This window comes from Lycium ferocissimum, chromosome 8 (genome assembly GCF_029784015.1).
Source record: "Lycium ferocissimum isolate CSIRO_LF1 chromosome 8, AGI_CSIRO_Lferr_CH_V1, whole genome shotgun sequence".
Taxonomy (NCBI): domain Eukaryota; kingdom Viridiplantae; phylum Streptophyta; class Magnoliopsida; order Solanales; family Solanaceae; genus Lycium; species Lycium ferocissimum.
The window spans coordinates 67,338,560-67,361,333 of record NC_081349.1 but is presented as its reverse complement, the minus strand read 5'-3'; the positions used below and the strand labels follow the sequence as shown (position 1 = coordinate 67,361,333).

The 22,774-nt window shown below is 36.6% G+C and overlaps 1 protein-coding gene across 1 annotated transcript; it reads left to right on the top strand.

Moving 5' to 3' along the window:
* The first annotated feature begins 13,765 nt into the window (after nt 1-13,765).
* LOC132068841 (uncharacterized) lies at nt 13,766-22,311 on the top strand. The gene is made up of 9 exons (XM_059462587.1): nt 13,766-14,264; nt 15,833-15,931; nt 16,083-16,495; nt 17,222-17,288; nt 17,402-17,455; nt 18,013-18,081; nt 18,199-18,264; nt 18,350-18,418; nt 22,044-22,311. Exons 1-9 carry the CDS (start codon nt 14,154-14,156, stop codon nt 22,083-22,085), a joined length of 990 nt encoding a protein of 329 aa, XP_059318570.1. The 5' UTR covers nt 13,766-14,153; the 3' UTR covers nt 22,086-22,311.
* Nucleotides 22,312-22,774: the final 463 nt, after the last annotated feature.

Genomic DNA, 22,774 nt, shown 5'->3' with positions numbered 1-22,774 from the left:
CATTTGTACACTCGCATTTCTTTCATTTGCTTGATTTTGTTAGTTTGGGTACGATTCAAGAGGAGTGTTGAATCGGGTCGTACGTAATTTTTGTCGACTCTTAAAATTTGCTTAACTCGAGTATAGAACTTGGTTTTTATGAGTATTCCGTTCAAATAACTAAACAATAGTATAGTGCAGAATAACAAGACCACTTGATTTAATGTGAAAAAGCACTTGGTTCAGAAAGTATAAAAATCACAACTTACCTAGTAAGATTTAACTCCAAATTAAACTAACAAAATGAGCCAAAAATTTTAGATTACAAATTCCAGCTAACCAGAGCATAAACACAAGCCTCACAGGGCATTATAATACATATAACATGACATAATAGGGTAACTGAAATATAAATGTGACTGACATGAATAGATGAACGTGGGAAGCATGACATGGAACATGAATACGAGATTGATATGGATATATGAATAAGTGAATATTATCACATCAGAACTGGAAATATGGATATCATAACATGAAATCTGAATACTGGAAACATGGATATCACAACATGATATTTGTGTAAGTGAAAACATGAACGTGATGACATGGGACATGAATACATGAGGTAGTTACCTTACACATGTTCTGCTTGTTCATCAAGTAAGTGCGGATATCTAGATTTCATGTCCTCTTTGGCTTCCCATGTAGCCTCTTCAACCTTTTGGTTCCTCTATAACACCTTTACTAAAGCAACTTCCTTAGTTCTTAACTTGCAAACTTGACAGTTTGGAATAGCCACTGAAATTTTCCCTATGTTTTCTATAGGACAACAAGAGATGGATCCCCCATGAACTTCTTAAACACTGGGTGCATAGCAACTAACTCCTGCAGTAACTCTAGCTCATAAGTCACTTGACCAATGCTTCGCAAGATCTTGTATGGTCAGATATATCTGAGACTAAGCTTCTCTTTCTTCCTAAATCGCATAACGCCTTTCGTAGGAGAAACTTTCAGAAACACCCAATCATTAGCATGAAACTCTAAGTCTCTGGGCTGCACGTCCGAATAATTTTTAAGAAATATATGGACATGATCAGGTTCAAAACCTAGCCTTAAGTCCCTTCAACTGATTAAGTGAGGTTGCAAACCTTACTTAGTTAAGAAAAACCTAGCCATTTATTGGGCTGCAATGAATGGAAGGTAAGTCATCCCTACACCGGTTTAGTAAACTTACAAACCTTGCTAAATTGAGGGTAAATTGAAGCGAGCTTAACATCTTGCTGAAGTTTGTCTAGATTTGAGTTGTATCAACATGAAGCTATAGTGTTGAACAATATGGAGCTATTTCTTAGGGGGGAAATTGTCAACATAGGAGCTATGCTTAAGGGAAATATGTTGATCAACAGCTTACGAAGATAGATTGAGTTGATAGTTGATCACATATGCATGAAGCTTCTATGGGTTTGTCATCATAAAAAAGGAGGAAACGATTGAGATGATGTAATAACAGTTTGGAGCTTAAATGAAGTTTTGATTATTGACAAACTATGTACAAGAGACAATCAAGTATGAGGAAGAATGAAAAAAGATGGAGAAGAACCAGATCCTTAACAGATCTCCGAAAGGAACTAGTAAAACAGTCATAACTGAAGAGGAACTAGAACTAGTCTTTTAAAAGAACAACTCGAGACTATTTGAAGAAGCTGTTTCGTGCAGACTTGGAGAATTGGAAGTCTTTACTCATAGCTATTTGACCAGGAATTGGAGTTTAACATATGGAAATATTAGCATAAATTGAACACATGGATTAGCATGGAAATAGGAGAAGTTTTGCCGACTACGTGTGAAGAAGGAAAGAAAAAAATCCATGACAAACAAGGATTGGTTTCGCACAATTAATGGAACTAAGTCTTGGATGGATTTGGAGAATCGGAGGCGGCCATTTACTCCTATTATACAGCATGTCAAAAAACTTTGGAGCTTAACCATAACCAAAGAGAAAGACATCTAGAGTGAGAGTAGAATCAACACCAAGAGTCTCGAAGAAGCCAACTCCGACAACAACAAAGAACATGTTCCTATTAAGATTTATCATTCAGTTCTTCAATAGTAATAGTTAGGTTTTGTGTTTCCTTAACAATATCTTATTTACATTCCTAGTTGATTGTAGTAGATGTTGTTTCGAGTCTGTAAAGGAATTTCATTGACTGGGTAGAGGCATTGAAGAAGAGAGAGAGCCAACAATTGAGAGAATTGTTGAGGAAAAGAGAAAGTTGGGGTAGAGCTTGTTTGGAACAGTTCCTTAGGTGTACAAGTCGTTGTAACCTTACAAGTTGCTCGTGTTTAGTGGAGAATTTGGAAAATTCCTATAGAGGTAGGTCGTGGATTTTCCTCCCTTAAGCAAGGAGTTTTCCACACTAAATTTCTTCCGTTGATTTACATATTCCACAACTTTACCTTCTTGTATAGTCGCTCAAAGAACCTGGTTCTTTGAGTGCATAGGTTGTAACTAAACTAACAAAGATGATGAACATTGCGTTTCTTATAATCACACATACACTGATAAGATCTGTTACATAAATAAACCTATCACATCTTTATGTGATTGGCTTGAGGTAATATGAAACATTATATTTCTGAAGTTTGGCCATGCCAAGGCGAAAAACTTCAGTAAAAGATGTTTGAAGTTAGGCCCTGCTAAGGCTACTACTTTGGTTAAAAATGTTAGAAGTTGACCTTGGAAAGTCATTATATGTTTGAAGTGCAGCTATTATGTGTTAGAAGTGTCACGCCCCGAACCTGGGCATGGGCAGACTGGCACTCGGTGCCTGAACTTGACCGAGCGAACCACATACATGACATAATTCATGAAACATGACTGTGCGGAAATGTAAATCATAGAGGGTTTAAATGCTGAAAATTTGTGTAATTCTTATAACTTAATAACTAAAATAGTTTTCAAAATATAAACGTATAACCGCAACGCCTAAAGACAACATCTGACCAACTGACATGACATGTTAGCCTATGAAGCCTTTGACATGAACAGGAAATCTAACTATTTATCGAGACAATGCCCCGCATACCTTAAATGTCTAACATGACTGAAATAAAAGACATAACACCCCAAATGATAATGGGGCTCACCAACAAGCTGATACGAAGTGAATCCTGGCGAGAATTCTTATCGTCTTGAGTCTCTATACTTGCATCGTGAAATGCAGCGCCAGCACACTGAAAGGGACGTGAGTACCACGGAATAGTACTCGCATGTAAAACCAACAGAATGAATAAACATAATGAGATGCATGAGGGAATGGGTAGCTCAAATCAATAACATAAGGACATGAAGTGATAAAGTAACTAAAATATTGACATAACTGGACATAAGTGTCATTAAACATAGTATTTCTTTAACATGGGGGGGAGTCACCTCTATTCTGGAATAAACCATACTGGGGTTCGTAATTCATTTCAACATAAAGAATAGGTATCTCAAACTATGCACCACGGGTCGTGACATGGGGGGTAGCATCACCCACTATCAGGTTATATCGTAATGTACCATGGTTCATAATACAATGGGTAGCATCATTAACTACCGGGCTATACATCATCATGCACCATGGTTCATAACATGGCGGGTAGCATCATCTACTATACCATGCTATATATCATCATATTTCATCATTATGAAGGTCATAACATAAGTGTGTAACACATAGATTCATCATATTTATATCCTTTTTGAAGAAATATCATAAGTTGAGAAAACTTCATATTATTGACATTGAAACATAGGATTCGTAGAATAGACAATAATGAGAATCCAAGGATTTACATAAGGATTTCATGATGCTCGAAGATAAAAGTGGCTTATGTGCCCATACTTTCATATCATACTTCATCTTGTGTGAATCATAGCATAAGTTCGGATAACATAAGATCATTTAGAGATCAATATTGGGGACAAATTGTAATACATCTTTCATACTGGAAACTCAAGGAATCGAATTTATGAGCGTACATAGATACGTAGAGAATTCATGACATACGGGATGTAATAACATGAGTGAATACAATGTTTCATAGTTGAAGACATAAGAACAATAGAGACTTTTCATAGTTTAGGACATAATCCTTTTATTGAGGAGAAATGTGGAGACATGGATGAATGTGGCACAGGGAAGGACAATAATGTTCCCACATGTGGAGAGTTAGCCTTACATACCTTAATTTCGTTCTTTAAGTGTACTACAACATTTAGTCACCCTTACGACTTTAATTTACAATAATACATGTCAAAGGGAATCAACATTAGTAAGAACATTCATGGTTTGGTCATCTAAGCATTTTATCAAACGCTGCATGAAGATCCGCAACCTCCATTAATGGTTTTTCTTCATCCCATACACATCCTTTTGTCGACAATGATACAAAAATCACCCATAGGTGTGTAAAACCTCCCCTCATCACCCATGAGGTCAACAAAAACTATCTACCAACCATTGCACAATTAAAACCATTCTTCCATTCTCTACAATATTGAAAACAAGGACCTGCGACTTCCAATCACCATCTCATAAGTCCCAACACTAAGATATTAATCACATTATCATTAATTAGTCATGCACGAGAGTTTGAGGGTGTAATCTTACCTCTAGAAAAAAACTCTTCCAAAATCCTTCAGTCGAGTTCTTGAGAAAATTCATTGAAAATCTATGAATTTCATGAGTAGGATGTCACGACCCAACTAGGGGCCATGACGGGTACCCGGAGCTGACTACCGAGCACTATTTATCATGCTAACTATCACACTTATCCTGGGCATATATCATTTTCAACACAAACTTATCATAGAACGATCTCCAAATATCTCCCGAAATATGTGTGCATACATAGGCCCATAAGGCTGCAAAAATGATGTACAAAATATACACTAAAGGAGTCTCATAACAGGTACTACCCACTCATAAGTATCTACGAGCCTCTGACTGGAATACTGAAATCACAAGGATGGGACAGGACCCCACCATGCCCTAATATATATACACAAAAGAATATACCAAGAAATGGCAATTCCGGAGTAGTGGAGTGCTCCTGTAGCCCTGCTGAGAAAGCTCCTAGGAATTCGGTCCGTCCCCCTGTCTACCTGTGGGCACGAACACAGCGTCCATAAAAGAAAAGGACGTCAGTACGAATAATGTACTTAGTATGTAAGGCATACATGATAACATAATAAGGAAGTATAGAAGGCATAAGAAGAAAAGATAACTGTAACTGCTTGCCTCTCGAGGCGGAATCATACATGCTCACTTTTATCTTTAAAACGTATCACACATACATACCTAAACTGTGTGAATCAATAACATCATTAGCTCGTGTCTGGGCCTCCCGCGTCTGGGGTAATCATCTCACGCCGCCCACTGATGGTGCTACCCGTGCCATATAAACACGGTGTAATAAGCCGCCCGCCTTAGCGGTGCTGTCCGGTCGTCTAGGCACAGTGTAATCATCATCACATACTTAGCATAAAGCATGCATAAGAGCTCAAGTAAAAGCTGTAACTATATCGGAGTGACGTAAGTTCGGGAACCTCCGATTATGTTATGGAATAATCCTCATCACTGTGTCTCACCTTGAAAGAATTAATATCATGAGGTGAGATAACAACAAGAAGTGACATCAATGAAGTCATAAAGGTAAGAAATATCAAGCTTGTCATAGCATTATTATCATCATCATTTTCATGGAACATATCTCATCTCTATCTCATAAGAAACTTTTAATACTCTTTAGCTTTCATCTTTTGGGATGTAAGAAGGTCATAGAAATGCGGAAAAGAAATCATAGTGTAGAAGTCATGCTTTTGAAAGAAGGGGACTAGCCTTACATACCTTTACGTCTCCTTAACGACTAAGCATTCTCCTTCCAAGCTTACAAATCTACATTAAAGAGAATTCGTACTACATTAGATCATTAGAAACATGCTCAAGGCTAAGCGAAGGCGACTAAGAGCTAACGAAAATTGGGCGGCATTTTATTTGTTTCAACAACTTCCTCCATATAAATAAACAACTCCCAAACATCAATAACAACACTCACAATATCATAATCAATAAACTTCATCAAGCTAGACGTTATTCAATCCTCACAATTCCTTATCAAAATCATTCATAACCATAACTATAACATAACACAACATTCATCCTCATATAATACTTCTTTAACATCATTTGTATCATTTATAACAAGATTATACTCATGGTATGTCAAGAACTATGATTCAAGTCAAGTTACTATTCAAGAATACCACTATTTCCATATTTGAACTTCATATTCCACTTCCTTCCTTAATCCAAGTCTTTCAACCATTCAATACTCTCAATAACATGAAATGAACACAAAACTCACCTTTGATGATGTAGGAATGGGCTTTGGATGAAAGTACTTCACTTGGAGAAAACCCTAACTTCAATTTCAAAGGAATTTCTGGCTTTCCTTAACCCTAATGAGCATCCATACAATTGATTTCCCTAGATTATTGGTGTTTGATCTTTGATCTCTCTTGAATTTGTGTTAATAAGATGTGTGTGTTATATCCCGCATTTTGTGCGTCGGAATATTTCGAGATCGAGTAAATCGAAGAAAATAAGTTCGACGAAAATTTGGGGAAATGCTGGGCGAATTTTTAAGTCAACTATGGAGGCGCATATCTCATAGTATATGTGGAGTTTTAAGGTGTTTTAAAAGCCTAAAAGGAAGTTCGTCGAGTCTAGTTTGTAATGCAACAAACCGTTCATTGATAGGACATCGGAGTAGAGAATTATAGACGTTACAAACTGACATCGACGCGAAACGATATTCCGCGGTACGCGCTACGGTACGCTACGATGCTTGTGCTACGATGCGTAGCTACGATCTTGTAGCTACGATAAACGTTGGCGATTTTTTAAAAGGGACGAAACTTCATTTTATTTATTGAAAAAAAGCTCCACAAATTTCCGAAATTTCGGCAATAAAAAAAAAAAAAAAAGAGAAATCTTGAAGCCTTCAACTTTGATTCAAAATTATAATTTGTTTGTATTCCTACTAAGTTCAAGATTCTCTACAAAGTGGTATAAATATCATGGCAAGAAAGAGCTTCTTTTGGCAAGTGGAAAAAGTTGGAAAAGGGTAAGAATTTAATCTTCTTTTATATGTTATGTATGGTTGTGTATGTTGTGGTGTGTAGGAATGAGGGAAATTCATGAAAAATATGGACTATATGTTGAGGCCGTGTGGTTGTGGTATAGTATGGAAAGGGATGAATCAATTTTCTTAAGTATTTTGGTTGTTGTTACAATGGAATCTATGATGAGAAATGGAAGTTTGATAATTCTAGTTCAAGTTGTAGTTGTCGGGAAGTTGTTTTAGAAGTTAAAGTGAATTGAATATAGTGTTCTTGTGTTTATGGAAACTAATGTTGTTAGTGTGAATTGTTGGCGTGATTTATGAAGTTGAAAGAAAGAAATATGTTGTCATTATTCTTGTTGAGTTTGGATAATTTTAGGTAGTGTGTTGGTTCGGCCGCTTGAAATGTCGAGCGGATTATTTGAAACATTCTTGACTATTGTTTGGAAGGTTTCGAATTGGTATTTGAATATGTGAACAATTATGAATTGAACATAAATGAGATGCCATGGAATTGTAAAAAAAAGAATTGGTAATGTTAGAATGCATTTGGGATTGAATATTGATATTGTTATAATGTTTGTTGGTTTGGTTGTTGTTGATCTAATCGAGTTGGATTCTCGGGGATGGTATACTTACGGGGAGATCTTTGTCGAAATTTCTATAGACAAGCATTACTTCCCGACTTTGCATTCTTAAGGCTTATAAATGACATTTGGTACTTATGACCAATTGTAGATTTTGGAGGAAACGGGATTTGAGTTTGGACGAGCGTAAAAAGCGAATAAGGTATGTAAAGCTTGCCCTTTCCTTCTTTTGGCATGTCCTAACGCCCTACTAGGCTAAGATCGGAACCTCGGGGATAATTCCGCTCTCGGAAATCCGAGTTTGATTTTGCATACTATTCATTCGTAATTGAATTATAATCCTTGTATTTGATCAAAGAACGCTTAAACCTTTGTAGCTGTTGTAAACGTATCTTGGATCGCTCCGAAACTTCTACGGATGGCTTTAGGGAGCCTAATGTTTGTAAATTATGTCCGCCGCCTCGGCTCGACTGAGGTGGGGCCCACGCGTCCCAGAGATCTCCCAATGTCGCCTGTTTGGTATACTTGTGTGATTTTGGAAAGAAAACTTTTGACTATTGCTCCGATTGCTATAAAAAAATAGTTATTTTAACTACCTCATTGGGTTTGATAATACATTTTGACACATAAGAACGATTTCGAGAAGATCGTAACTATTGTATATTAATTAGATAAACCTAATTTAACTATTGTCTTGGTTTTAAAGAAATGGTGTGCTTTGGTTATTTTGTTGAGTTTGTAATAAAAGAAATTATATACGTATGACTACTTACGGTTACTGCTCGTGTGTATTGTTATTACCTCTTTCGCAGTCCGGGCAGTATGTGTGTGATATTGTCCGTTTGGATACTTGACCGCGGGCTGTGCCATGACATTTGGATACTTGGCCGCGGCATGTGTATGTGTGATATCGTCCATTGGATACTTGACCGCCATGGGCTGTGACATGACATTTGGATTCTTGACCCCGCGGTATGCGTGTATGTGTAAATTTGTTTATATATTTGTGATACTAACCGCCGGGTTCTGGCCGGTATATTTATATATTTGTGATATTAACTTTTGGGTTCCTGGCCGCGGTATATTTATATATTTGTGATATTAACCGGCGGGTTCCTGGCGCGGTATATTTACGTATTGGTGATATTAGCGGGTTCCTGGCAGCGGTATATGTGTGAATGCATGTATGGAATATTACGTGGGTTCCTGGCCGCGGTATGTGTGTATGATTTGTGTATGTATGACTTGGATGCCGGATGGAAGTACGTTGGTATTTGGACTATTATGCTCGCGTTTGGTACACATTATTTCATTTACGTATTTTACGCTTTGCATACTCGGTACATATTCGTCATGACCCCACTCTTCGAAGTGCGTTTCATCGCGGCGGTACCTGAATGAAAGCGAAAGATGTTCCGGTTTGGATTGGCGAGCTCCATTTCCTCCGGAGTCTTTAAAGGGTCGGTGCGTTTGTATGGTGTCGAAGTTATGTTAGAGACTTTGCGAACGGTGTCGTGTGTATGAGATGTCCGTTTATGCTTGTCTATGTAAGCCGATGTATCGGTACGCATTGTGTTATGAATTTCATGTGTTCTGATTCGCTATGGTTCTGATTTTGTTTGATTTGAAAAGGCGAAAGGCATGTACGTTTTCCGAAAAAAATTTCACCTGTGCTTATGCTATGCCTTGTGGGCCCAGTATGGCTATGAGTATTATGAGAGTCTGCGGGTTCGCTCGGCCCTAGGTAAGGGTCGGGTGCCCATCACACCCTATCGGAAATTGGGGTGTGACAGTGTGGAATATTCTAGAGTTCTTGAGAGGAGTGGAGAAGGTGGGAAAATGAAAAATTAGAACTTGGAACTTATATTTATACTTGGAAATTAACTCAGCCCGATGGGACTATACGGACGTATAATATTATACGGTCCGTATAATATTATACGGTCCGTATAAGTGACCGTATAACTCCACCAGTGATGGCCCTTCACTGTAACAGTTATACGGACCATTACACGGACCGTATAAATGGTCGTATAACTCACCTTCTCCCCGAACTTATTCTCGTCGTTTCGTTTGATCTCCAATCCTTATGGAACCTTCTTAACACTTGTTTAACACTTCATTAACACTCTAAATATCCTCATAAATCCTCTCCAAGGCATTACCAGACAATCCTTAACTCGATAGTTTGCAAAATCTTTCCCAACACAACTTATACCTCACCTTCCTTTGACGAACTTTCTTCCCTTGCCTCAAATGTCTTTGGAACCTTAATTAGGATCATTAAGTATCCCTTCGTACTTGTAGGGACATCATGTACACCTTAACTTGCGTTAGTCTATTTACCACACAACAACATGAAATTTTATGAGGTGTAACATAGGAGGTATTAATTTGTGTTAAGATGAAGAAATCATCAGTATTCCATGGCCAAATCTTACCTTTGATGATGGAGGAACCTTAGAAGAAGCTGGGTTCTTGAGAGCTTCTCTCTCTAGAGCAAATTTTCGTGTTTGGGAGATGAGGTCCGACCTAGGGCTTTTTAAAACATTTTCTCCCATGCGCTATCGTGCAGCTGGCATGTTGGACGCGCGACGATATCGATGTGACGCTGCATACAGCTTGGCTATCGCGCGCACGATACTCGGTCGTGCGGTAGGCGATGTTCGATAAAATGGGCATAACTCTTTGCATAAATATCTGATTAATCTGATATTTATATGCTTGGAAATGTATTTCAAAGGGCTACAACTTTCATCCTTTGAGTTTTCTTAGATTCCTTATAGATTTTGACGTATACTTGCTTGAAGTGAGGCTTTGTGGAAACTCACTTGGAAACTTGGTCTGTAGCATAGCTTCTAACTTTACTTTGTCCTAAGACTCTTATACTCCCTCCGTCCCAATTTATGTGGCATCATTTGACTTGACACGGAGTTTAAGAAAGAAAGGAAGACTTTTGAAATGTGTGGTCCAAAACAAGCCTTATAAAGATGTATGGCTGTAAATCATCTCATAAAGTTAAATTGTTCCTAAATATAGAAAGGTGACATTCTTTTTGGGAAGACCAAAAAGGAAATGGTGCCACATAAATTGGGACAGAGGAAGTACCTCGTTTAGGTTTCAAAACACTTCCTAAAATCCCCATCTTGGTTCCATTATATTCCCATCTTACGGGTCAACCTTAGCCTGAAGGTACGAGGTGTCATGAAGTTTGGTCTTACCAAAGCCATAACTTCAGTAAAAAAATGTCCAACGTTGGACTTGGTAAGACACGCCAAATTTTAGGCAAAAATGATCGATGGTTGGACTTGACAAGACCACACTTCATGCAAATAATGTCCAACGTTTGCCAAACTTCAGATATGAATTTTTGCAACTTCAGTCCAGTATGTTTGAAGTGATTCTAAAGTTGGTATATTTGAAAATAAAAATCAACTTCGACTACAACTTAAATGGCGGTCTCAAAACTGGGTATTTGTTTGCTTCACCCGTATCTACATCCAAGTGTTGTCAGCTTCAAACATTATGGTTTTCCAAATGAAATAGGTAAATAACCGCTTCTAACACATGCTACCAAATATTAGCCACTATTTTAAAATTTATTACTATCCCTTTTAATTTGTTTGTCTGATTTTCACTTGATACGGAGTTTAAGAAAGTAAAGAATTTTTTTTGAATCTAGTGGTCTTAAACTAAAGATACGTAGAATGGACCAATATGTTCTTTAAGTTTGTGGTCTTAAACATGCCATGTGGAAAGTTGGAATTAAAAAGTTGTCAAAAAAGGAAGATGCATTCTTTTCTAAACGAATTAAAAAGAAAAGTTAGACAAACAAATTAAAATGGAGAGAGTAACATTTAGCCACTCTCTTGATACGGAAAAAGTTTTGGATAAAAATATCCCCAATTAAAATACGGAACAACTCCATCAAGTGCTACTGGAATTCAAAGAACTAACAAGTGGAACAAGGTTAAAAAACTTTGAAGTTTCAAAATTAAGGATACATTTATGGGGTTCAAACCTTTATAAGTTCAAAAATCGAGGAATGATTCATGGGATTCAAAAATTTGCTGGAATTTCAAAAATCAAGTAAGGATTCCTAGGGTTCAAAAGTTTGCTGGAGTGTCAAAACCTAAGATGGATTCATGGGGTTCAAAAGTTTGCTGGAGTTTCAAAACCCAAAGATGGATTCATGGGGTTGAAACCTTTATAAGTTCTTTCATATTTTGAATAAGGTCGTTTTTGTTCGAATTTATTTTCGCATTAAAGTGGAGCTATTTCCCTATTACTTTTAAAATTATGGCTAAAAATTCATAAACACGCTCGAAAATGGCCATCTCACCTACTTCGTACTGGATCTCCAAAAGGCAGCCCGGTGTACTAAGCTCCCGCTATGCGCAGGGTTCGAGGAAGGGCTGGACCATAAGGGTCTATTGTACGCGACCTTACCTGCATTTACGCAGAGGCATTTCGAGCTCGAACACTTGACCTCCAGGATCTCCAAACTACTACGAATTCAACTGCCCAAAAAATAATAATTAGAAGGATTAACTACACTAAAGGCCCCTATAATATGACTCTTTTTCGGAATCATCCCATGTATTTTAAAATCAAACACTTATACCTCCTAACTATAGAAATCATACACTCACACCCCTATAAGGTGGGGTGGGCGTTCGGTTCTTCGGTTCGATTTTTTCAAACTTCGGTTCGCTTCTTCGGTTTTCGATTTTCTGAAAGTGGGTTAGTTCGGTTCTGTTTGGTTTTTCTAATTCAGTTTTTCTGGTATGGGCCTGATTAATTGGCTATTTTCTGCTAGTAAAATGGGCTACCTTTTTACTTAAAAATAGGCTACTATGTTTTATAATTCAAAAAAAGCTATAGTTATTAGGCAATCAAAAGATCCAAAATCAGAGCAATGGTCTTAAATAAGTTACTTAATAGGAAATTTTAGTGATTCAGAAGATTTCGTTCATGAAAAGGATTAGATTCCTATAATTCAGACACCCATACGTTCCGTGAAAAAATATGAGAAATTTGAAGTTCTTAGACTTAAGCAAATCTAACAACTATAAATGGTAAGGTACTAGATAGATGTGCTTATTGCTTAACGTCAAGCTGTGGTGCTTAGTCATTCAGCTTCATCACCCATTCCGATAATACACCAAGTATTGATAGGATAAATAAAAAATTTCGACTCCGAGAAGCGAATGGAAAATACAAAATCAGTAGTTTAGTCTATCACATAATTTTCATAACTTAAAAGTAAAATTCAAGTTTGAGACATTGAAGTAAGAAACTGAAGAAAATAAATATCAGTGACACAAGTTAAAAAAGTTTAGATCCGTTTTCCATATATGAAATAACAATGTTCCGAGAAATGTTTGACAAGACTAATAGTTTCTGTTAGTAGCAACCAGCAAACGAGCAGCTGCAAGAACACTAGAAAATGTCTGATAGTAAAAGTTCCTGAGTATATAACTTTTTTGTAGTTCGGTTAAACTGAAGTACCGGAACCCCATAACTGAACACCGAACTTTGAGGAAGAAAAAACCGTAACCGAACCGAAAAATCGAATTAATTCGGTTCTGTCAGGTTTTTAGGTTTTCGGTATTTATGCCCAGCCCTACTATAAGGTATATCCGTAACTAAGTATATCAAAATATAATTACTAATAAGTAAATTAAAAATGAGAAGCTTTTATGTATTTATTTTTTGTGAATTTAAGAAAGAAGAAAAACATTTTTGTTGAATATCTTTATTCACACATTTGATTAAAACAGATAAATAAATTCTTTTTGAGACATGTATCTTTTCAAACTTATAAATATAAATAAGATACGAATACAAGTTACTTGATAACTTTACTGCACTTTAAAAATATAAGCTATTTGTATTCTTATTAATTATAATATTTTATTATTTTTATTTTAGTTTGTTTATTTATTCTTCCAGTTAAAAATTATGTGAGGAAACTTTTCAGTTATAATATTTGTGTTTAGGGTTTGGAAAAGTGTGGATTTTGAAGATTAAAAATATAATTGACTCTTTTTCTCAAATATTACTCTTACCAACTCAATCAATAACAATATGCATTGCACGATGGATCTTTCAGCCTTGACAGTTCAGTTCGCATAGTTCGTAGCCATAGTTAACAGAAAGAACTTGTATTATAAGGGCAGGAATAATGTGCAACTTCGAATTGTCAATTATATGCTTTATGGAAAACAAACAAACCGATTCGACAAGTATTCAATTAGTCAACTTGTTTTAAGGGGGGTGTTAAGTGTATAATTCTTATAGTATAGGGGATGTAAGTGTCTGAGTTGAACTTTCAGGCGGTATTTTCGAAACTGAATAACAAAGAGAATTGAAGCAGTTGCAAATGACAAGGTTGTGCAGGAGAAGAAAATGACAGTTGACGACGAGAGCTCAATATATGTGGGAGGGCTACCCTACACAGCCACTGAAGATACTCTCCGTCGAGTCTTCGATATCTATGGTGCTATTGTACACACTAAGGTTCTATTATATTATTTATCTCACCTTTTTGTCATACTATTAGGTTTTCTTTTTGGTCTTCTAAATTATGGAATTGGGTTTCTAGCAAATAGTTGGATTTAGCCTAGGCAAAACGGACTTTTTTACCTAGAAATATGTGCTTTTGCTTGGTACTCCCTCTCTTCATTTTTAATTTTGCACTTCCCTTAATAATTACTCTCTCCATTTCAATTTGTTGGTCTGGTTTTGACGTGGCACGGAGTTTAAGAGAGTGAAGAAGATTTTTGAATTTTGTGGTCTATATGTAGAATGTACCAAAATGTCTTTTAATCTTGTGGTCTTAAATAGGCCAAGTGGAAAGTTTGAATTAAAGAGTTGTCAAAAAATGAAACAGACTAAAAAGAAAAGTAAGACAAATAAATTGAAACAGCGGTTGTAATAAATGAAGTATGTATTTTACCATAATACCGATATTAATTGGTATATAGTCTCAATAGACTTGAAATATGATTTGGAAATGAATAATTAATGTTAAGGGAAAACAAGAAAAAAAAAGTTTGTCTTTCTCTTGATATGCTAAAGTGGACAAGTAAAATTGAATATTTTTTTTTTTTTTTTTGTATAGTGGACAAGTAAAAGTGAACGGAGGGAGTAATATTAATACAAAGTCCTCTGTGAGCTAATTCTCCATTTCAAATTTGTTGCCCCCAAACACACACACACACGAGAATAGTTGCTTAAGTTATATGTTAGCTAGTTATTAATTGAAGAGAAGGTTAAAATGCTGCTCCATGAACATGTTTTAGTCTCCTTTTAAAGGATTATGCTATTTTGTGGAACTGAATGAGAAATACCTTTGCCTTTCTACCTTAAGTGGTTGGTACTGACATGCGTGTAAAACTGGTTCCTAAAATTATAGATGGTTGAAGGCAATTCATGTAGAAGTATAAAGGTTTGGTCAAGCTTGTTATGAGTCTTTGTATTTATATCAAGTCCCATTAAGCATTTTATTCTTACATGCCGAAAACAATGGAGGATCTAGAATTTCAAGAAGATAGCTGAATGGGATAAAAAGCTACAAGAGCAAGTAATATAACAATTATTATAAGAATAATGTATACAATATACCCAGATTGGAGGGGTGACCATGGGTTCACGTGAACCAAAGCCAAAAAGGTTGTGACTTTGCGATGTTTGAATTAGATAAGCTGAAATCCAAATCTAGTCGGAGGGATTGTAATAGTTGAAGGAAAAAATTCTATAAGAGGAGAATGGATTCGATAAATTTGACTGCATTCAGTTTCTAGTTAGAAATCATGCAGTTTTTAGTTTTTATTCTTTTGTTGCACTTGGCATCATTTCTTTCCTTGAAGTTAAAGCTGTGATTGTAATGTATTATAAAGTGGATTTCTGTGTATAACTACATAGGCTCATTATGATAAGTAGCTAATATCTCCTTGTGGCTTTGGTTGAAAACTGTACCTTAGAATCAAGAGCAGCAGGTAATGTTGAAAGACCTTGTTGGCTGCAATTGCTTTTCTTTTTCTGCATCTATATTTACTTCTAGAAGTTGGATATTTTATTTTCAGATTATCAATGACCGTAAGGTTGGGGGAAAATGTTATGGCTTTGTCACCTTCAGGAATCCTCGATCAGCCATGCATGCCATCACTGAAATGGATGGAAGGGTATCTTTTCATCTATCTTTTAATTTAACTTATTTATTACACCAGTGATTTAAGTCCATAATGGATGATTCTCTATCCATGCATGTCATAATTCTCCATGAAATTCTCTATGAGCTTATCATACTTTACAATAACATATATGTTGTACCAGACTATTGAAGGGCGAGCTGTAAAAGTAAATGAAGTGACTACAAGAGGTGGCAGATCAGGTTTTGGTCGAGAAAGCATTCGGCATTCTGAGAGAGGGGTGAAAGGCGGTCATTGGGAAAGAGGCTATGATCGTGATGAGAACAGACATGGGGATGATGGACATAGAGAGCATTCGCGAGACCGCGATCACAAAAGGGAGAGAGGATATGACCGACCTCGTGATCATGGTCAATCGCGAGATTATCAAGTTAATAGAGATAGGGTTGCAGATGATGAAAGAAGTTTGGAAGATGAAAGAATTCGAGAAAGTAGCAGGGAAAGCGAGAGGGACCAGCCTATAAAGATGCAGAAAACTAACAGTAATCATGAAAGCAGAGATAGAGAGAAGTATAAAATGCCTAAGCTACTGACTGGGTAGGAAATACTTTTCTTAATGTGCTTCTGCTAGTACTAAATAGGCTGAATATAATTTGTGTGAGGTACTCCTGGTAGTCATTATATTGTACAGTGTGTTATATCCTCTTCCGAACTGGTGCTTTCCTGGGAAGGGTCAAGCAATTTTGTAGGGAAGCATATTAGTTTGTAATTCCTCCATTTTTTTCACCTTGGATGTCTTACTGATATATTATTTCTCAATAACTCATGTATGCAATTTGCGACCACATTAAAATTGGATTACCCATTATCAAATAGTAAAAATTTAGTTTTGATTTTCTATGGTTCTTCATTTGCACTAGAAAAATTGTTCAGAGCATTCCATCAGTTAACTAATATATGAGGCATGCCGGAAGAAATTATGCCGATGGTTCATGTAGGATTTACTTTGTTCGGAACTTCTATTTTGACACATGTCTAATGCAGAAAGAATGTTACATTTTGCGGAATCATACAGATGCGCAGACCTTATTGCTTATATGTTGCACTTAGGCATGACGGAAACTTATGCAATATTACTATCAGCTGCAAATTCCAGTAAGAAAAGTATTCACCATAGCTTGAAAACATTTACCCCAGCTTGCCCTGCGGCTCTGGCCTTTCCTGGTTTTGGTTGACATGTAAAATCGACCCACTTACTGATGGTGATCTAATATGACATGATGATAATGGAAAAAGTTCTGATGAAAATTTAATTTTGAACAGGTCTTATTTAGAAGACCATGTTAGTAGAGAGCTGTCAGCTGAGTCAAGTGAGAATGATCAACACCAGGTAGACCTTCAAACATGTTTTTAAAGATGATTGATCTTAGAATGTCAAACTTTGTAATAATTGTTGGTGTTAGTGCTTTATTTCACGTGATACTTTGTTCTGATTGTACTCAGGTGGAAAGGCAATTAGAAATCTCAAGTCGGAAACTTGAAGAACTTAAGAAAGACGTAAGTGTTCATTTTTACACCAAGGGGAACTGAAGAATAGTAGATCCATTGCTATATTTGGGTGTTGTAAGTTGCTTCAAAATGATGGTTAGGCAGATCATCCTTGAACAGACAAGTGTGAATACTTTCAGTTGTGTGAAAATGAAATGAATGATTGATGGCTTTCCATTTTGCTCCTTGGAGGATAATTGCAAATTTAAGCACAATTATTGAGGGCAAAATCAACTTGAGATATAAGCTAGAACTATTAGTACTTGAAATTTTTGATTCTTTGCATGTCATGAGTTGATAGTACTCAAAAACTTTTATTTTACTTATTTCATTGATTGTCCAACCTGCAACCACGGACCATGTACTTTATTATTTTCAGTTATCACTTTGTTACTAGAAGAGAGACACCATAGTGATACCTTCTGTATGACGGGTCTATGGCCTCCTTTTCCACTTGGGTAGAATTTATTACTACACCTATTTCTACTAAAAATGTTTCTTTTGACTTTGGGATACAGTAGTAAGTTATGCATTACTTGAAGCTAATGTTTAGTGGACATGATCAGGTTTCTTTGATAGACGAATTGGTCAACGAGAAGCAAAATCTGGTGTCTAAGTTACGTGACAGATCCAAGGTTATGATAAGTTGCAGGGTTTCCTTGTAACATGTTCTTTTATACTTCAACTCATACAATCTCTTTGGCCTAGATGTTCTTTCGTCCTTCTTACTAGCATCTGTTTGATGATAACAGAAATTGGAGGATTCATTGACAGCTGCAAAGAATCTTACCTCACAGAGACAAAATCAATTATCTAAGGTAACTCAGTAAATATCAATTTTCTTCTCATGAATCTAATGACCAAATCCATGCTAATTGTAGCGGAATTCAATGATTTGTGTAGTTGTATAAACATTATGCACAAGTCAGAGAGTGTGGTGAAAGGCTTAAACTCTCAGAACAGGAACTCCAGGTTAGTGTATCTCTTTGTGCCTTATCTTGATGGCAGTGGAAAATAATGCGTTGTATGTTCAGACATCCAATTGATCTTTTGTCTTATTGACTCGTGTCTGCATTATGCATTACAAAGGTTATACCTTGAATTATTATTCTCTGCAGTGCATACCAAGGTTGTACTGCCCTATTACAAAGAATGCTGCGCCGATACAGAGTGCTGCACCGAGTGAACCAACCCATATGATTCACCCTGACCATATGCTTTAAAATCCACGTTCAATCCATTTTGAAAACCACGCGTGAAACAATAATTTTTAAATCAAATCCATTAGTTCATGCTTAAATGAAAATAGACAGGCACCCAAGGGTGTGGCCCAGTGATCAATGAAGTGGGTTGAGAGCCATGAGGTCTCAGGTTCAAATCTCAGTGGAAACAAAAACACAAGGTGATTTCTTCCCATTGTCTGAGCCTTGACGGACAGAGCTACCCGCACTGTCTTTGGTGAAGGCAAAGAAAATTCCCACAGGAATTAGTTGAGGTGTGTAAAGGCCCGACACCACGGTTAATAAGAAAATAAAAATATATAAAGTAAAAACATTTCGTTCATGCATGCGATATGAGTAACTCTAAGTACAGCACTAAATGCAATGGAATGAAAGATTGCACGGGACATGCCCAAACTACACAAAAGAATCGATATAACTAGCCTCCACGATAGTAATGTGGGGCCTCACGAAAAGTGAATAAGGAGTAGAGTTGTCCTAATCCGCTTGCTCATCATAGGCCTCTATGGTGGGCAAAAATTCCTTCTTGACACGCCGTCTCCACCGTAATGTCGTATGACTTCAACAATCATGGTAGCATAAAATTTACCTCTCAATTTCACTAACTATGTGACATACTACACTCTACACCTGGACGTGTAATTTCCTGACGATGAGTTCCAATGCCCAAACATCGATCACAGCTATCCATGATAACTCCTCAAACATTATATGTATCCAAAATAGATTACATGGCAATCATGGGCCTGAAACATTTATTTTATCAAATCACGGTTCTCATGGCCGCACTTCAACATTTGGAACATATACAAATGTAAAACATTTCTCATAGTATTTTGAAGCATTTAGCAATTCAGTAACGTGCTCATCAAAACATCAAATTTAGCTTTCAAAAGCAAAACTACAATATGTTCGTAAAACATATATCCAAATTGCACGTGTTGAATTTCATAATTGAAAACTATGGTGTAATCCAAACTAACTTGTCCCCACAAGTTAGGATTCACGTTTAGAACAAATATCCAAATCCATTTCGATAGCATGAATTCAAGGAAAATGCTCCAAGAGGTAGTAAGTCTTAATTTACCTCAGCTTACTTCTCAAATTCAACCCCGTCATTCCAACATCGTCAACAATTCACAATCTACACCAAATATTCATTTCATATCAGGAATTGTCCATTTAATCTCAAGATAACCCATTAGGGCGTAAACATAGGCTATAAGTCTTCCAAGTCGAATTTCTATCCGAAAGTGTTTAACCAACCATATTAATCTCATTCTTGCCATTCAATAGTCCATTGGAGTCATTTTATACACTACAAGATGTATATAATACTCATAAGCACTATTCATGTTCTTCCCCAACAAATCAAACTAGGCTCATTTAATACCTCATTCCAACTACTTTCCTAACTCATAAATAGTATTAGATTACTTATTTATACTCCATAATTAAGTTCCAAGTAGTCGAAATTACCTTTTGAAGCAAACATTAGAAAAATCCTTATTTTGGTGTTCTTGGTTGGTTTTTAAAAAATTGATTACTTTTAGCAATTTCCAATGTTAATGGGAGTTAATAGTAGTGTTAATAAACACAAAATATGGGTAGAAACTCACCTTGGATAACCCAAGAGAACCCCTGCTCGAATTCCTCGCCAAATAGCTCCGAAGAGTTAGAAAATTGTGTTCCAATTTCCCTCTCGATCCTCTGCTGTTTTTCTAGTGCTGGGTCTGATGTCCATGCGTGTGTGAGGCCTGGCCCTAAGCATATGCCTGCTTGAAGTTTTCAGCAACTTTAGAGTGCAGGAATACCATTTGCGTTTAGGCCCTCCCTGGGTGCACACATGAAATCTCATCGTTCTGAACTTGGTGGCATACCTTGCTCTGAATGCACACATTAAAAATTCTGACGGGGCAGCCTTTAGTAAAATACGCGTAACTTTTTTAGGAATGTCCAAATGACGAACAATTTGAAGTGTTGGAAATTAGACTTCAAGGGCTACAATTTGTATATATTAACCATAGCTAGATTCATTATACCTTGAGAGTGGTTGTTCGTGGAAGTTAGGCCTTGTGTTCGCTTATTTGAATCTTTGGCCCCTTGCATAGCTTTCCAACTTTTCTTGCTCCTTAGGGCTTCTTCTAAACTCCAAACCGCTTCCACTTTGTGCCAATAAACTACCAACCATATTTCCCTCATTTCAATAGGTTGAACGATTCATTTAAAACGCAATTTAAGCATAACTCAAGCTTACATGTATTCGATTTTTTTCTGGGGCACTACCAAACCGAAAATCCCTGCATGGTCTATAGGTCTTTTAAAGGTTTTTGCATTCTTATCATTTATTTTCAGCTTAAGATCCTTCTAAAAGTTTTTCTTCTTGTGACGTGATCACTAATTTTACAACTAGATGATGTAGGCTATACTCTACTCCCTCCTTCCCAATTTATGTGAAGGTGTTTGACTAGACGGAGTTTAAGAAGTAAAGGAAGAGTTTTGAAACTTGTGGTCTAAAATAAGCTATAGATAGCTGTGTGGCTATAAATTATTTCATTAAGGGAAAAATGAGTATTTTAAAGTTAAATTGTTACTAAATATAGAAAGGTTTCATTCTTTCTGGGACTGACTAAAAAGGAAAGAGTGTCAATATTATTTATGACCTAAGGTACATAGTTCTGTTTACGGGTAGATATCCAATATGGGCGTGCGGAACAATGGAACTAATCCAATACGTGTTCGTCTAGTTTTTTTTGGCAAGTTTTTTGGTGCCTTTTGAAGAACTAGCATGGTGCACCCACACCCTTGTCAAACCCCTTAGTTATGGGTATGTCAAGGCAAATGAAGGATCAATGTAACACTGTGCCTTTTGAAGAACTAGCATGATGCACCCACACCCTTGTCAAACCCCTTAGATATGGGTATGTCAAGGCAAATGAAGGATCAACGTAACACAAGATATAGGACGTGGCTGAAAAATACTAATGTGTGCATTAAATGAGGAAATGGATTATAGAACTTCTTAAACTTAGTGTCGAGTTGAGTTTGGTATTAGTTACTTGACAGCTTGTGCCATTCCATTTATTCCACCTCCCGGTCCATTTAGCTACAGGTCTGTGAATGAATGTCCTATTTAGTACTTCCTGCTATGTGGTACTTAAGTGCATAACTAGTCCATCTTCTGTGGTTTGGTAGCGTTTCTGAAGTAGCTAATCTAGAAATAGTGTAAAATCATCATATCCTGCTTGTTTCTTGGTTAAGTTGGGCTTGTTCAGCATGTCTTGAGCAGAATTCCTCAATTTTATTACTCTCAACAATTTCCGATTTACACTAACAAGGAGAGTTTCCACTTGCAGGCTCTGGTCCACTCAACAATGATGGAAGTAGAAATTGGTTGATATCTTTGTATATGTGATGGGTCCTGACAAGTGGCAGGCTTGCCAATTAAACTGGGTTCAGTAATTTATTTTCACTTCATATATGTCTGTATGTCAGCTCATGTATGCGGTCCTCTTTCTGGGCCTAAATGTATGCTTTTGTGTAGATACATGTCTATTGACAGACTGAATCGAGATGGTATATTTCTCTTGACTTGGTTTCTAAAATCATATTCTTTTGTCATACAATCACTAGTGTCGGATAAGCATCGGTGGGGTAGATCTCTTATAGAAGTACAAATGAACACATTTGGCTAGCACACAGTTAATACTTTGATTTGCTTTTGGTTGTATAAACATGAAAAAGCAAGTTCTTATGCAGGTTTTACTTTTTTGATGAGTTAAGTTTCATTACTCACATCAAGAAGATGCCAAAGTACAAAGGTAAATATGCTAGCTCTATTACATGATATTATAATAGATCTTGGGAACTAGCTGAAAAGCCGAATATCCGATGAAGGCCATTCATGTGTATGGCTAGTCTAAAGTTAGGGAACCAACAAAGTCTAGAAAACAGTAGAGCACTATTTGCATGGGACTGATTGGACCAACTAAACAGATTAAGCAGCCATTTCGCCTTTAGTGAGTGAGTTGGAGTTGAAATTCCATCGGAACTCTGCGGTTTCTCTCTATCCGAAGGCACCAAAAAA

Coding starts and splice junctions, on each gene's coding strand:
- LOC132068841 (XM_059462587.1), top strand. CDS start 14,154: ATGACAGTTGACGACGAGAGCTCAATATATGTGGGAGGGCTACCCTAC. Junction 18,082..18,198: donor AGTTACGTGACAGATCCAAG/GTTATGATAAGT, acceptor TGATGATAACAG/AAATTGGAGGATTCATTGAC. Junction 18,265..18,349: donor GACAAAATCAATTATCTAAG/GTAACTCAGTAA, acceptor TGATTTGTGTAG/TTGTATAAACATTATGCACA.